Source organism: Phyllobates terribilis, unplaced genomic scaffold, assembly GCF_046119375.1.
Source record: "Phyllobates terribilis strain yellow unplaced genomic scaffold, ASM4611937v1 Scaffold_7__3_contigs__length_470593459, whole genome shotgun sequence".
In the NCBI taxonomy this organism is placed as follows: domain Eukaryota; kingdom Metazoa; phylum Chordata; class Amphibia; order Anura; family Dendrobatidae; genus Phyllobates; species Phyllobates terribilis.
The window spans coordinates 80,876,754-80,893,977 of record NW_027362767.1 but is presented as its reverse complement, the minus strand read 5'-3'; the positions used below and the strand labels follow the sequence as shown (position 1 = coordinate 80,893,977).

General features: G+C 46.3%; 1 protein-coding gene across 2 annotated transcripts in view; it reads left to right on the top strand.

Moving 5' to 3' along the window:
* Positions 1-13,922, top strand: part of RGS6 (regulator of G protein signaling 6) — a 515,154-nt gene extending 501,232 nt beyond the window's left edge. Inside the window, exon 18 of one of the 2 annotated variants that reach the window (XM_073638881.1) lies at positions 12,673-13,922. In XM_073638881.1, the coding sequence (XP_073494982.1) occupies positions 12,673-12,723 (51 nt within the window). In that variant the 3' untranslated portion in view covers positions 12,724-13,922. The remainder of the gene's footprint in view (positions 1-12,672) is intronic. The other variant, XM_073638882.1, reaches the window with a different exon arrangement.
* The last annotated feature ends 3,302 nt before the right edge of the window (positions 13,923-17,224 follow it).

Sequence of the window (17,224 nt, the reverse complement as noted above, 5' to 3'; positions counted from 1 at the left end):
GAGCTCCAAAGTTTGGGCACAGAGGGGCTCTCCAAACGCAACATGGTGTCGCTAACAATTTGAGACAATTTTGCGTTAAATTTGTTAGCGGACACCATGTTGCATTTAGAGAGCCGCTGTGTGCCCAAATATTGGAGCTCCCCCACAAGTGACCCCATTTTGGAAACTAGACCACCCAAGGCACCTATCTAGATGCATAGAGAGCACTTGGAACCCTCAGGTGCTTCACAAATTGATTCATACAAATGAAAAAGTGTTTTTTTTTTCACTTTTTCATTGTTACGAATCAATTTGTGAAGCACCTGGGGGTTCCAAGTGCTCTCTATGCATCTAGATAGGTGCCTTGGGGGGTCTAGTTTCCAAAATGGGGTCACTTGTGGGGGAGCTCCAATGTTTGGGCACACAGGGACTCTCTAAATGCAACATGGTGTCCTCTAACAAATTTAACGGAAAATCGGCTCAAATTGTTAGCGACACCATGTTGCGTTTGGAGAGCCGCTGTGTGCCCAAACATTGGAGCTCCCCCACAAGTGACCCCATTTTGGAAACTAGACCCCCCAAGGCACCTATCTAGATGCATTGTGAGCACTTGGAACCCTCAGGTGCTTCACAAATTGATTCATAAAAATGAAAAAGTGTTTTTTTTTTCACTTTTTCATTGTTACGAATCAATTTGTGAAGCACCTGGGGGTTCCAAGTGCTCACTATGCATCTAGAAAGGTGCCTTGGGGGGTCTAGTTTCCAAAATGGGGTCACTTGTGGGGGAGCTCCAAAGTTTGGGCACACATGGGCTCTCCAAACACAACATGGCGTCCGCTAATTATTCAAGCAAATTTTACAATCAAAAAGTCAAATGGCGCTCCTTCCCTTCCGAGCCCTGCCGTGCGCCCAAACAGTATTTTTTCCCCAAATATTGGGTATCTGCGTGCCCAGGGGAAATTGCACAACAAATTTTGGGGTCCATTTTTTCTTGTTACCCCTGTGAAAATAAAAAAAATTGGGTCTAAAGTAACATTTTTGTGAAAAAAGTTAAATGTTCATTTTTTTCTTCCACATTCAAAAAATTCCTGTGAAGCACCTGAAGGGTTAATAAAGTTCTTGAATGTGGTTTTGAGCACCATGAGGGGTGCAGTTTTTAGAATGATGTCACTTTTGGGTATTTTCTGTCATAAAGACCTCTCAAAGTGACTTCAAATGTGATGTGGTCCCTAAAAAAATGGTTTTGTAAATTTTGTTGGAAAAATGAGAAATCGCTCGTCAACTTTTAACCCTTATAGCTCCCTAACAAAAAAAAATTTTGGTTCCAAAATTGTGCTGATGTAAAGTAGACATGTGGGAAATGTTATTTATTAACTCTTTTGTGTGACATATCGCTCTGATTTCAGGGCTTAAAAATTCAAATTTTGAAAATTGCAAAATTTTCAAAATTTTCGCCAAATTTCCATTTTTTTCACAAATAAACGCAAGTGATATCGAAGAAATTTTTCCACAATCATGAAGTACAATATGTCACGAAAAAACAATCTCAGAATCAGGGGGATCCCTTGAAGCGTTCCAGAGTAATTACCTCATAAAGTGACAGTGGTCAGAATTGTAAAAATTGGCCCGGTCATTAACGTGCAAACCACCCGCGGGGCTTAAGGGGTTAAAGTACACTCTGCACCCCATCTTGACTGAAAACCCCCCAGAAATGTTGAAATTTTTGCAAATTTATTAAAAAAGAAAAACTGAAATATCACATGGTCATAAGTATTCAGACCCTTTGCTCATTATTGAGTAGAAGTACCCTTTTGAGCTAGTGCAGCCATGAGTCTTCTTGGGAATGATGCAACAAGTTTTTCACACCTGGATTTTTATATATCCTCTTCCATTCTTCCTTGCAGATCCTCTCCAGTTCCTTCAGGTTGGATGGTGAACGTTGGTGGACAGCCATTTTCAGGTCTCAATTGGGTGCTCAATTGGGTTTAGGACAGGGCTCTGGCTGGGCCAGTCAAGAATTGTCACAGAGTTGTTCTGAAGCCACTCCTTTGTTATTTTAGCTGTGTGCTTAGGGTCATCGTCTTGTTGGAAAGTGAACCTTCGGCCAAGTCTGAGGTCCAGAGCACTCTGGAAGAGGTTTTCATCCAGGTTATCTCTGTACTTGGCCGCATTCATGCTTCCTTCTATAGCAACCAGTAGTCCTGTTCCAGCAGCTAAAAAACACCCCCATAGCATGATGCTGCCACCACCATGTTTCACTGTTGGGATTGTATTGGGCAGTGCCTAGTTTTCTCCACACATAGCGCTTAGAATTATCACCAAAAAGTTCTATCTTTGTCTCATGAGACCAGAGAATCTTATTTCTCATAGTCTGGGAGTCCTTCATGTGTTTTTGAGCAAACTCTATGTGGGCTTTCATATGTCTTGCACTGAGGAGAGGCTTCCGTTGGGCCACTCTGCCACAAAGGCCGACTGGTGGATAGTTGACTTTGTGGAACTTTCTCCCATCTCTCTACTGCATCTCTGGAGCTCAGCCACAATGATCTTGGGTTTTTTCTTTACCTCTCTCACCAAGGCTCTTCTCCCACGATTGCTCAGTTTGGCTGGAAGACTTCTGGTGGTCCCAAACTTCTTCCATTTAAGGATTATGGAGGCCACTGTGCTCTTAGGAACCTTGAGTAATGCAGAATTTTTTTTATAACCTTGGCCAGATCTGTGCCTTGCCACAATTCTGTCTCTGAGCTCCTTGGGCAATTCCTTTTAGCTCATGATTCTCATTTGGTCTGACATGCACTGTGAGCTGTGAGGTCTTATATAGACAGGTGTGTGCCTTTCCAAATCAAGTCCTATCTGTTTAATTAAACACAGCTGGACTCCAATGAAGGAGTAGAACCATCTCAAGGAGGATCACAAGGAAATGGACAGCATGTGACTTAAATATGAGTGTCTGAGCAAAGGGTCTGAATACTTATGACCATGTGATATTTCAGTTTTTCTTTTTTAATAAATTTGAAAAAAATTTCTACATTTCTTTTTTTTTCAGTCAAGATGGGGTGCAGAGTGTACTTTAATGAGAAAAAAAAATGAACTTTTTAGAATTTACCAAATGACTGCAATGAAACAAAGAGTGAAAAATTTAAAGGAGTCTGAATATTTTCCGTACCCACTATATAACAGACATCAATATAGCGTACACACACATCAGTATATAACACACACAATAGTATATAGCACACATCAATATTTAAGACACATACTAATATAAATATGTGCCTCAGCTGGCCGAGTATTTAAACTCCCCCAGACCACACCCTGAGTTGGAGATATGGGGAATGACCTCCCACCCTTGAGAATGGTCATTCGCAAAAAACACTCCCTTTTACAAATGGACTTAACCCCTCTCAACAAATAACATGCTGGAGGAAACTTAATGGTTTTAGTTCACTGAGGCTAACAGCCTCAGGGAAACATGTCTCCCCTCCAGCACTTTACCAGTGACTTTGTCACACAGTTTATAACAGAGATCATTATAACACACATCAGTATATAACAGACATCAGTATAGCACACACACCTAAGTATATAACATACACATATTGCTATATAACACACATTCATTAGTATATAGCACACACATATTAGTATAAAACACACATCAGTAATTAACACTCACTTTAGTATAAAACACAGAGATCAGTATATAGCACATCAGTACATAACACACACATCAGTATATAACACAAACACACTTCTCCGGGTTCTCTGGTTTCCTCCCACATTTCAAAAAACATACTGATAGGGAATTTAGATTGTGAGCTCTAATGGTGACATCATTGATAATGTCTGTAAAACGCTATGGAATTAATGGTGCTATATAAGTGAGTAAAATAAATAACACACATCAGTATTTAACACACATATTAGTATATAACACAGAGATCAATATATAACAGACACATATTAATATATAACACATCAGTACATAACACACACACATATCTGTATATATCTCACGCTCATCACTATATAACATACATACAACGGTGTAACACACACACATAAGTCTATAAACCACATCCGTATAGAACACATACATCAGTATATAACATACACATATTCGTATATAACACACAGTCATCAGTATATAACTCGAGTGTAACGGGTCTGGGAGGTGGAACCTCTGAGCAACTATACAAGGGGGCAGTCCTTGTAAGGAAGCGGGTGGCTCCCAGGGAAGGCGGGCAGGTAGTCACGGCTAGTGACGGGGACAGTCTCTTGACAGGCGGGTGGTCACGGCAAGTGACGGCAGAGCCTCCAGGTAGGCTAGCAGGCAGGTAGCAGGTGGATGCTCCCAGGTGAGCGGGCAAGAGTCTCTGGACAGGCAGGTGGTCACAGCACGTGACGGCGGAGCCTCCAGGTAGGCTAGCAGGCAGGTAGCAGGTGGACGCTCCCAGGTGAGCGGGCAAGAGTCTCTGGACAGGCAGGTGGTCACAGCACGTGACGGCGGAGCCTCCAGGTAGGCTAGCAGGCAGGTAGCAGGTGAGCGCTCCCAGGTGAGCGGGCAAGAGTCTCTGGACAGGCAGGTGGTCACAGCACGTGATGGCGGAGCCTCCAGGTAGGCTAGCAGACAGGTAGTAGGTGAGCGCTCCCAGATGAGCGGGCAGGCTGGTCCATAGACAGACTGACAGGTGTCGGAAGGCAGACCGTCGGACCGCAGGCTTGCAAGCAGGTAAGCGGATATCAGGCAGGTATCAAGCAGGAATCTGGCAGGTGACTGGCAGGTAACAGGCAGGTGACTGGCAGGTAACAAGCAGGAATCTGGCAGGTGACTCGCAGGTAACTGGTAACGGGACCTGAGGGCTGAAGCAGAGTGAAGGCTTTGCAACAACATTGCTCGGGCACCTCCATTTTGGAGGAGGTGCCTTATATATGGGAGGTCCTCCAGCAATTGGCCGGGGACTCCTTAGGACGGCGCGCGCGGTCCCTTTAAGAGAGGGGGAGTGCGCGTGCGCCCTAAGCACACTGCCGGGGAAGGAGCGCGTGCCGGAAGCAGCGGGGAGAGAAGCGCTGGAGGACGCCGCGCCAGGAGCGGGGAGGTGAGAGGGACGGCGTCTCTGCCTAGTACGGGGCAGAGACGCCGATGCTACATCGAGTATGCTCATATGACCGTGATGTCACCAAAGGCTTTTCCACTCTTATAACTTAGGATACTGCACTGATAATGCAGTTCTGGCATTGTCAGTGCAATTTCTGGCTTTTACAGGCTTTGGTCCTTTTTGGTGATGCCGGCCCTGATAATAATGTGTATATAAGTGTATATTAGTGTATATGGTATAAATAGCATGTATGTGTATCATAAAGTGTATGTTATGATGTATATACAGTATATAATGTGTGAGTGTATAGGAAGTGACCTATCAATCAAGGGGAGTTGTTGGTGAAAAGTCACCGGGGACCGGCCTCTTGGACTAGTCACCCTAGCAGCTTAGTCCACGGTTAGCTTTTACAGCTTACATATATGTCTTCTCTAAAATGCCTCTACATAGATGAATTGTGAGAGCCAGTGTTTGATAGATGCTTTTGAGCAGCCTGACATATTCCCTTTAAAACCCTGTATGCTCACTGAAGAGTTTTTTCAGGTGTTTTCCCATTGGCTTTCATAAAAGACTTAAAGGATTTTCCACTACTATGATATAGATGACTCATCCTCAGCATACTTCATCAATATCATATTGGTGGGGTCAGACTCCCTACAACCACTGATCAGCCTTTACAGAGAATCATAGCTGATCTTCAGTTCTCAGCAGCAGCCACTACATAATGTACAGTGCAGTGCACTTTTGCCTCTGCACACTTTTGCATCTGACCACTACCCAATTTAGTAACAGCTGAACAGGGTGCCGGGTGTTGGACCCCACCGATTTGGTGTTGATGACCATCTTAATATTCATAAATCATTAGCATGGATAATCACTTTAAAAACTGCAAAAAATGCATGAAAATCAAGACTCTTTTTTAAACACCACAAAACAAACTTTGTCTGAAGGCAGGCTTATTATTCAGTAGCTGTACATTAAAATTTATATTATATATGATCATTCTAATAATGAGCTAATAGTCCACACAGGTATTATTATATAAAGGTGTAGTGATGAGTCTGCATATAGGGTATGTGCATATTGATGGTCATATATGTTCTATGTGGGAAGTTAAAGTCTCTTTAAACTTTAGGTATCACGTGTAGATTGCTATATTTGTGTTTCAGTATTGAGAATTATATATTTTCCTAACAGTTGGAAACATAGTTGTTTTTTTTTGTCTTTTGTGCATATATTGTATCATGTATAGAGTTATAGAAAATTCACTATTAGCTGTATTGGAGTATTGTATTGGTTTCCGTGCACAAACCACTTAGAGGGACTCCAACCAAAGGCCCTGTAGCCAAGGTCTAATTGACAACTACCAGTTACCATTCTGCTTGTTAATAGATTTCTCAATGACTGGATTTGGACAGTGTGGAGGAACAAAGGGAATGAAAACACCCAGTTGTCAGTTAATAAACAGAGTTGTCCACCACCGCTCACTTCTGCATTGGGAGGTGAGCAATGCTGATGACATGGTGTCTGCACATAATTGATAGACAGGTATCATGTACGCGTCCTATTCTAATGAAAATAACAGCGGAATGATACCTGCCAATTATGCACACGCCCCACAGGTATGTGCAGACGCGACATTATCAATGTTGCTCAGTTCCTGATGCAGAAGTCAGCAGCACTGGACAGCCTCATTAAGGGAGTGGGAATCTGTGTGACAGGATGAAAAAATAATGCCATGCAGCATGTTTCACTCTATTTTATGGGGGAGGAATAATAATAATTTTATTTTTTTAAGAATAATTTTTATTTTTTAAGCGCCAAACATATTCCACGGCACTTTACAATTTTATTGTAAATGATTGTATGTGACAAGTGGGGTACTTCTTTGTTATAGTCTAGCAATGGTCAACATCAACCTATGCATTTTACAGCCATGACATGGACCTCGACTCCTATATATTAATTTAGATGTTCAGTTTGATGATACAGCATGCCAGCCAGGCTCAGACTGGCCCACTGGACAACAGGAGAATCCTCCGGCGGGCCCCTGTGCAGGAGTGGGCCACCACCCTCTTATATGAGCAGTACTTGGCACAGTCATAGGCGGATTATAATGAGGGCAGCCTGGGCTGCCGCTGGGGGGCCCGGGGCTCCGGGGGGTCCATGGCCAGATTGCCCTCATTATAATATGTGCGGTGCAGCGGCACATACTGGCAGACAGTGCCGGGGGGGCCCCCAGACCGCTCCCCCAGCAGCAGCGCACGGCCGCTGCTTCTTCTTCGGCTCTGTGCGCGGCCGTGTCTGCTAGTGTGACGTCACGCAGTGCGCGCCCGGCCTGCACTGCTGCACCGGAGAAAAGCTGGACGACTGGAGCCAAGCCGGGGGATGGTGAGTGTGTGTGAGTGTGTGTGTGTGTGTGTGTGTGTGCAGGCAGATATCATTGTGTGATGTCTGTTTATATGTATTTTTGTGTTTCAAATGTGTTTATGAGTGTATGTATATGTGTGTGTGCGTGACTGCGTGCGGCCTCCCACTGTGTATAGATGGCGCCGTGCGGCCTCCTGCTGTGTATAGATGGCGCCGTGTGGCCTCCTGTGTATAGATGGCTACTTGCGACCTCCTGCTGTGTATAGATGGCTACGTGCGGCCTCCTGCTGTGTATAGATGGCTACGTGCGGCCTCCTGCTGTGTATAGATGGCTACGTGCGGCCTCCTGCTGTGTATAGATGGCTACGTGCGGCCTCCCACTGTATATAGATGGCGCCGTGTGACCTCGTGCTGTGTATAGATGGCTACGTGCAGCCACCGGCTGTGTATAGATGGCGCCGTGCGGCCTCCCGCTGTATCTGGGGGGCGTCGTGTGGCCTCCCGCTATGTATAGATGGCTACATGCGGTCTCCAGCTGTGTATAGATGGCTACGTGCGGCCTCCTGCTGTGTATAGATGGCACCGTGCGGCATCTCGGTGTATAGATGGCTACATGTGGCCTCCTGCTGTGTATAGATGGTGCCGTGCGGCCCACTGCTGTGTATAGATGGCTATGTGCGGTCTCCCGCTGTGTATAGATGGCTACGTGCAGCCTCCTGCTGTGTATAGATGGCTACGTGCGGCTTCCTGCTGTGTATAGATGGCACCGTGCTGCATCTTGCTGTGTATAGATGGTACCGTTCGGCCCCCTGCTGTGTATAGATGGCACCGTGCGGCCTCCTGCTGTGTATAGATGGCACCGTGCGGCCTCCTGCTGTTTATAGATGGCACCGTGCGGCCTTCTGCTGTGTATAGATGGCGCCGTGCGGCCTCCTGCTGTGTATAGATGTCACCGTGCGGCCTCCTGCTGTGTATAGATGGCACCGTGCGGCCTCCTGCTGTGTATAGATGGCTACGTGCGGCATCCTGCTGTGTATAGATGGCACTGTGCGGCCTCCCGCTGTGTATAGATGGCTACGTGCGGCATCCCGCTGTGTATAGATGGCACCGTGCTGCCTCCCGCTGTGTATAGATGGCACCGTGCGGCCTCCCGCTGTGTATAGATGGCACCGTGCGGCCTCCTGCTGTGTATAGATGGCACCGTGTGGCCTCCCGCTGTGTATAGAAGACTACGTGCGGCCTCCTGCTTTGTATAGAAGACTACGTGCGGCCTCCCGCTTTGTATAGATGGCTACGTGCGGCCTCCCACTCTGTATAGATGGCTACGTGCGGCCTCCTGCTGTGTATAGATGACTACGTGCGGCCTCCCGCTGTGTATAGATGTCGCCGTGCAGCCTCCTGCTGTGTATAGGTGGCACCGTGCGGCCTCCTGCTGTGTATAGATGGCTATGTGTGGCCTCATGCTGTGTATAGATGGCTACTTGTGGCCTCCAGCTGTGTATAGATGGCTACGTGTGCTCAATATTAAGTCATACAATTAATGTAAGGCTATGTGCCCACGATGCCGAAATGCTCCAGATTTTTTTTGAGCACTTCTGCATCTCCCTGGCAGAAAAAACGCATGCGGATTGTACATGCGTTTTTCCTCCCAGGGACATGTGGATGTGAAGCGTTCTTCACATGCATTTCCGCATGCGGGTTGTCAAGCGCTCTCCAAGTGATTTTAGCATCACTTGGAAAGTGCTTGACAACTTGATCACACTATATAAATCCATGCAACCGGCATGGATTTATATAGTGTGACCGTAAAAGAATGGTAAAAAATAAATATATAATTACCTTCTGATGGCCTGCCGACGTCAGCGGTCGCGTGACCCGTCACATGACTAAATGACGTCACCACAGGTCCTTTAGTCTACCGCGAGCTGCGGGCAAGTCAGAACGCATCGGATAAAGACACTGGGTGCCATCAGAAGGTAAGTATAATATTTATTTTTTATTTTATTCTTTTTTTTTACAGGTACTATGGTACCCTGGTCTGGAGGAGAGTCTCCTCTTCTCCAGACCCGGGTACCATCCGTACATTGAACTGCATGATATCCGCATGTGCACGTAGTGATGCGGATATTATGCGTTCCAATGCAAGTCAATGGCGGCGAAAACGCCGCGCTTCCGCAAAATGATTGGTAGTGCTGCGGATTTTTCTGCAATGATAATCCGCAGCGGAAATTTCCGCAGCATGTGCACAGCAAATGCGAATTATCATTGGGGAACATGGCAGACCTTCTACCAAGCGTTTTTTTAGTGTTTCTGCAGCGGAATTGCCGCTGCAGAAACGCTTAAAAAACGCATAGTGGGCACACAGCCTAAAAAAATTAATATGGGGGGGGGGGGCCGCGCCTTCTAAACTGCCCGGGGCCCTTGCTTCTCTCAATCCACCCCTGAGCACAGTGCACTTGATTCACTATGTACAGACAAAACCAGCATCTTTTTTATTCAACAATCAACTCATTTTATTGCTATAGAAATTTTCGAATGAGGATAAAGTCCTATTTGCATGTAGCTGAAAAGTGGGGCCCTGGAGTTGATGTTACTGGTGGTTCCTTGGCACCACAGTTCGACACTAATCTCAGCGTCCTGTTAGAAGAAACATTTGGACATGCACTGTTGGTTTCTGCCCAGGACGACTCTCCCAGGAGTGTAAGAGATCTCCCCTATTTCAAATAATCTCTCAGATATTTAAGGAAAGCTGGTGAATGTTTTCAGGATGGTAAGTTCATGGGTACAGTAGACGGATGTTAGGTGAAATACTAAGTGCATTAGATGACGGAATGCAATTAAGAGAACTACATAGAGTGTGTCTTTTAACTTTAATGGTGACAAATAATAAACTTATTGGAGTTTGTTGCTTTTACAATTTTGATATTAAATTGTATGTAACAAGAGAATATGTGAAACTGTACAAAAAAAAACTTTTATGCATAAATCATTTATTTGTATATGGTTTCATACAATATTTGCAACCTGGATGAAATAGGCTTAAAAGAGCTGTTTGATTACACAACTCTATTAATACGAAAAGTCCTATAGCGATCAACTGATCGTAGTAGTTACAATTCGTCTCTACTAAAATGAAAAGTTATGTAGTGATCAACTGATCATAGTAGTTACAACTCTACTAATATGAAAAGTTATGTAGTGATCAACTGATCGTGCCAGTTGTGGCTACCAAGATTCTTGCCAAGCAGCTGATTATGCCAAGAGAAGCTGCCATCAGGGGCTAATTTCTTCCGCAACAGCTGCACAACGGAGTATGTAGTATTAAGTCTGACCATGGAATTGGGCAAAACATGGATAGTCCTTGCCCTTCAGAGTGAGAGCTAAACAGAGGACCACTCTCTATAAAGTGCATATGACCTAATAGACATACAGTTATATGAAAAAGTTTGGGCACCCCTATTAATCTTAAGCTTAATGTTTTATAAAAATTGGTGTTTTTGCAACAGCTATTTCAATTTGATATATGTAATAACTGTTGGACACAGTAATGTTTCTGCCTTGAAATGAGGTTTATTGTACTAACAGAAAATGTGCAATCTGCATTCAAACAAAATTTGACAGGTGCATAAGTATGGGCACCCTTATCATTTTCTTCTTTTAAATACTCCTACCTACTTTTTACTGACTTACTAAAGCACTTTTTTGGTTTTGTAACCTCATTGAGCTTTGAACTTCATAGCCAGGTGTATGCAATCATGAGAAAAGCTACTTAAAGTGGCCACTTGCAAGTTGTTCTCCTGTTTGAATCTCCTCTGGAGAGTGGCATCATGGGCTCCTCCAAACAACTGTCAAATGATCTGAAAACAAAGATTATTCAACATAGTTGTTCAGGGGAAGGATACAAAAAGCTGTCTCAGAGATTTAACCTGTCAGTTTCCACTGTGAGGAACATAGTAAGGAAATGGAACAACACAGGGACAGTTCTTGTTAAGGCCAGAAGTGGCAGGCCAAGAAAAACATCAGAAAGGCAGAGAAGAAGAATGGTGAGATCAGTCAAGGACAATCCTCAGATCACCTCCAGAGAGCTGCAGCATCAACTTGCTGCAGATGATGTCACTGTGCATCGGTCAACTACACAACGCACTTTGCACAAGGAGAAGCTGTATGGGAGAGTGATGCGAAAGAAGCCGTTTCTGCAAACACGCCACAAACAGAGTCGGCTGAGGTATGCAAAAGCACATTTGGAGAAGCCAATTTCTTTTTGGAAGAAGGTCCTGTGGACTGATGAAACCAAGATTGAGTTGTTTGGTCATACAAAAAGGCGTTATGCATGGCGGCAAAAAAACACAGCATTCCAAGAAAAACACTTGCTACCCACAGTAAAATTTGGTGGAGGTTCCATCATGCTTTGGGGCTGTGTGGCCAATGCCGGCACCGGGAATCTTGTTAAAGTTGAGGGACGCATGGATTCCACTCAGTATCAGCAGATTCTTGACAATAATGTTCAAGAATCAGTGACAAAGTTGAAGTTACGCAGGGGATGGATCTTTCAGCAAGACAATGATCGAAAACACCGCTCCAAATCTACTCAGGCATTCATGCAGAGGAACAATTACAATGTTATGGAATGGCCATCCCAGTCCCCAGACCTGAATATCATTGAACATCTGTGGGATCATTTGAAGAGGGCTGTCCATGCTCGGCGACCATCAAACTTTACTGAACTGGAATTGTTTTGTAAAGAGGAATGGTCAAAAATACCTTCATCCAGGATCCAGGAAATCATTAAATGCTACAGGAAGCGACTAGAGGCTGTTATTTTTGCAAAAGGAGGATCTACTAAATATTAATGTCACTTTTCTGGTGAGGTGCCCATACTTATGCACCTGTCAAATTTTGTTTGAATGCAGATTGCACATTTTCTGTTAGTATAATAAACCTCATTTCAAGGCAGAAACATTACTGTGTCCAACAGTAATTACATATATCAAACTGAAATAGCTGTTGCAAAAACACCAATTTTTATAAAACATTAAGCTTAAGATTAATAGGGGTGCCCAAACTTTTTCATATAACTGTATTAGCCAAAATTAATAGACCCAATTTAGCATATTATGTCTCCTTTTAGTGAATTTTTAAATGATTTGTTCTGTATAACACGGAAGGAGCTTTGACATTGCATAAACTATAACTTTACACATTTCTCTGTATTTGTTTTGTTCTACAGGGAAAGTCTTTGACATCTAAACGCCTCACTGGCCTCATGCAATCCTCCTGACAACCCTGGATAGAAATGCTGTCACTTGGCACTGAACGCCCTCCGGAGAAGGAACGGTTTTAGACAAGAAAATGGGTCACTGTGAAAGAAAAAAAAATGAAGAAATTGGCATTTGTCCTTTCAATCTCAGATGTTCATTGTCCCTCGGTTGCATCAACAATTTAAGCTTGAGCAGCTCTTCAATGACCCTAAGTTGCCAAGTACTTTTTTCTTTTATTTTTGTGTTTAGGTTGAAATTTGAGATCACAAAATGCAGTAAAAGGAGGGTCAGAAAAGAAGGATATTTTTAGACTAAATCAGCAATAACAGGAGACAAGACCAAGATCTATGTGGATCTGTCCATCTGTATTCTCCTTGGCATCTCGCTGCAACTGATATTTTCACCACCAAGATAACTACCTTTACATCAGTTCAAGTAAAAAGAAAAAGCCTGAAACTGCTTATTCTTAAAACATTAATGAGTCTGATTCTCCTGCGTCATAGACTGGAGACATTTGACTTTATTTTACGTGTGTGTGTGTGTGTATGTCCCTGTCAAAGAGACAATTGACAACATTCGCTCTGCATAGTCTATCCTTCCAAGCGCATGATGCTGCTCCAAAGATAGCATTACAAGTCAAGGTTAAACACAAGGTTGTTAAGCAAAAAAAAAGTATATAGCAAGTCATGTTGTTTTATTTCTCTTTTTTATAATCTTTCATTTGATTTTTCTTTTTGCCACTGCATGCATTTCAAGTAAAAGCAGCACAATTGTTTACAGTATATGTCACTTTCTCTTCCCATAGCTCATCTGCGGTGACCAGACACAAGCTAGATCGCTTGTTTTATTTTTTCCGTTTGCGAAGTATCAGACTTTCTGAAGAATCATTCCAATGTTGTATCTCACAGTACAGCGAATAATCAACCGAGATTTATTCATTAGAGAAAAAAAATGGTGAACACTTTAGTTATAATCTAGTAAAGTGCAAGACATTTCCCACTGTAGTTGGATATAAAAAGAAAAACTTAGTATAACCTTAGCAAAGACAAAATACAATGAAATGCAATTGATTTGTCACTTGTAAGACTAAAGGTTTATTATAAACCTTTATTTGGAACTGTTGCATTGTCATTATTAAATGCTGATGGCTTTGTGGGTTACTGTAGCATTCTGGGTTCCTTCAAAACAAAACAAAAAAAATTTACAGTAGTAAAGACCATTTGAAAAAAAATCGTGTGGGATGTTAAGTGCTTATTTTGTTCTTATAGCTACTTTTATCGATTCTTTATTCATTGTCATCTCTTTAGTCCTTTTTAGAGCATACAAAAAATACTTGCAATGGAAGTGTGGGTTGGTCCATCATCATGATGGGTGGTCATTCTTTATGTTTGACACTATGGTAGACTGTCAGCATCATGTTACTATTGTTGCAGTTACAATAGCCTTGCAGTCAGTGAGCCACCACTTCAAAAGGAAGCTGAGACACAGCCGGAGCAAACTGAGGTGCGACCATGGGATGTCCGCGAAGCAGAGGACAGGACCACTCGCACAAGAGGGCTTACGTGCAGCAAACAAGGACAGTGCATCACTCCCTTACATGTGCTTCCATTCTAGATTCCTGACATATCTATGCCATGGTTTTCAGTATACAGTGTAAATCATAGTGAAGTGCTGTATATGTTGCCCCACAAACACTATTGACTTTACACGTCCATGTTTCCAGTACGTGTGGCATGCTTTTTTTTCACTGATATCACACATTATAACCTATGGTGCTATGCACATGTAGCACCCTGAGGATTCGGCTGCTACAGGGGTATTGCACCTCAACCCAGAGGTGTGATATTCCACTCCCGGGTAAGGATGGAGTGTGGATCTGAGCTCGGTAGGCTGCATGCACTACATACATCCCATTTCCGAGGAACAGACCGACGGTACTCCCACTTAGAAATGTGCAGGTACGACCGAGTCTGTTCCTGGCTGGAGTGGGAGGGGGGTGGTACATCCCATGTAGTGTAGGGGCAGATAGGGGGAGCAGCCTGGGTAAAGTTAGGAGCTCATTGGGTGCTGGTCACCTGAGCTCACACATAGAGGGTGTATATAAGGTGGGCACCAACTAGAATCAGGGTCAGATGCAGAGAACAAGTCAGTTGGAGACAGCAAGACAGCTGCAGAGGAGCAGAAAGCAAGCAGAGAGGAAGTCAGCCTGCAGCAAGAAAGACAAAGACCCAGAGAGAGAGTGGAGCAGAGAAAGACCCAGAGGGGGAAGACTGAAGGGACCCAAGAACCCAAATTAGAGCATCGGGTGAGGAGTCAGCAAAAGGGTACCGGAACCCAAACTGGTGGGGGTAAAAACAATCCCCAGCCAGAGACCGGAGACCGTGGGCAGTGTCTGCCACGGTCACCCATCACATCCACCCCGAAGGCACACCACATGAAGGGTCAGGGAACCCAGGGCCAAGGGTGTCCCAACAGAAGGCCCGAGGGAGCTGGACCTAGGTGGATCACTGGTGGGGACGGCTGAAGAAAGGACAGAGGGAGAGCTCAGGGCCACGCTCCGGACTTGTTTGGGGGTTGGCTGGATCCAGGACCTGGTGGACGCAGCACGGCTCGGGTGGTCACTAGCAGCTGGAGTGACCAGTACAACATCTGCAGTAAGTAAACACCCTTAACTGCACAACCCGACTCTGTCTTCACTGCCGTCTGCACTACACCACCACAACCCCCATCCTCTGCGCCTGTCCCCTCTGAGGCTATACCCCTCCCGTTGGGGGTTATCTCATCAAGCTGCGCACCCACCATCAGCCTCAGCGGACCCTGCTGCAGCGGCGGCCACAGTGACCGCATCACAACGGGTGGCGTAGTCGACACAAAAGAACTCTTAATAACATCTGTAGGACTGCCACATAACACTGAGCTTGACGCCCTGGGCACGGGGCCGGGTCACAGCCGCTCGGAGACTACAACCCCCCCCCATCTGATCCGGTGCCGGGTATTCCCCTCAAAAAGGAATATGTCCCAGGGGGCGCGTCAACTTTGGCGTAGTCGGCAGGATTACGTGCCCGCAACACCCGGGTACTGCGTGCCTGAAGAAAAGTGCAAGTTTACCTCAGAAAGAAGTCTCCCGCCGGTTCCGGAGGGTCCACGCCATCGGACTCCATCACCAGTCGTTTCCCGCCGATTGTCCGCCATTTCCAACTTGTTCCCGCCATCTGCAGAGTTTCCCGCCACTGGGCGACGCTTCCCGCCAAAACCGCAGATTTCCCGCCTTGGAAGGGCAGCGGACGCCATTATGGGCGTGCCAAAGGAGGGCAAGAGGCCACCTCCCATCGTGGGCCGGGACAGAAAATGGCGCCAAAAGTGGAAACCGCCCCCACCAACAGAGACTGTGATGCTGGAGGTGTCTGTCAGCGTGAAAGAACTACCCCTGGAGCTGACAGTCACCGAGTTGCCCCGGGACCGCCCTCGAAGTGGGAGGAGACGAAAGAAAAGAACGAAGATGGGTGCCGCCTGGAGCAGTCTGGAGCGAGCGCACCCGGAGGCAGGAAGCCTGGAGAGGAGTAGCAGAAAAGCTCACCCGGAGATGTCCAGAGAGCAGAGCAGCACCGGCCCGCTGGCCAGGAGCCTGCTGGAAGAAGAGCAGAGCAGCACCGACCCGTTGGTCAGGAGCCTGCTGGACACCACGACCCCACTAGGCCTAGTGGAGGTCCTTGCACAGCTCCCCCGAGACCGGGAGTGTGCGCAGACTGCCCTGGAGGGCCTCGCACGGAGGATGGCCCGGGTACAGCGCGAGATACTGGCGGAGTGGAGCCGGGAGATGACCCAGCAAGCTGAGACCAGTCAACGGAGCACGCTACCCTGGAAGAGGAAGCAGACCGCCTCTGAGGATGGCGCGGGAGGACCCAAGGCCGGAGACGGCGCCGAGAAGGGAGCCGAACGCATGGAGGCAGGTAAAGGGGACGCCTATACCCCAAGCCGAGAAACCGCCCACCTGCCCCAGCTCCCCGTCGCAGAGCCCGAAAGTCCCCCTGCTGTGCCCGTAGCCGCCATGTCACCGCTATGGACTAGGCCCCGACCGGAAGCCGCCGCAGCGACCCCTGTGACGTCACGCGCCTCGACCCGGAGCGTGACAAAGCAGGAAATACCACCAGCCTGGTCGCAAGGCCTAGTACCCCCGGGCGCCGCATCACCAACAGCGCCCCCTACCTCCGCGGAGCCTCCGGCCTGGCCGCAAGGCCAGGTAGCCCAGGGCGCCGCCGTCCTAACGGTGCCCTTCACCTTCCAGGTGCCCCAGGCCTGGCCGCAAGGCCTGGGCAACCCGGGCGCCACCACCACCGCGCCCGCGCCCGTAAAACCAAGGGTGCCACACCTGGGGGAGGACTTGTTCAGCCAGCTCACATGGCCGGACGGGCGGCCCTTCATCTGGCCCGAAGGATACCATGAGCTGGAACGGCAGCAGGAACTAAGACCCCTGGATGAACCCCTGATTCCGGCTCCGAAGCCCGTGGCACGGATCTCGCC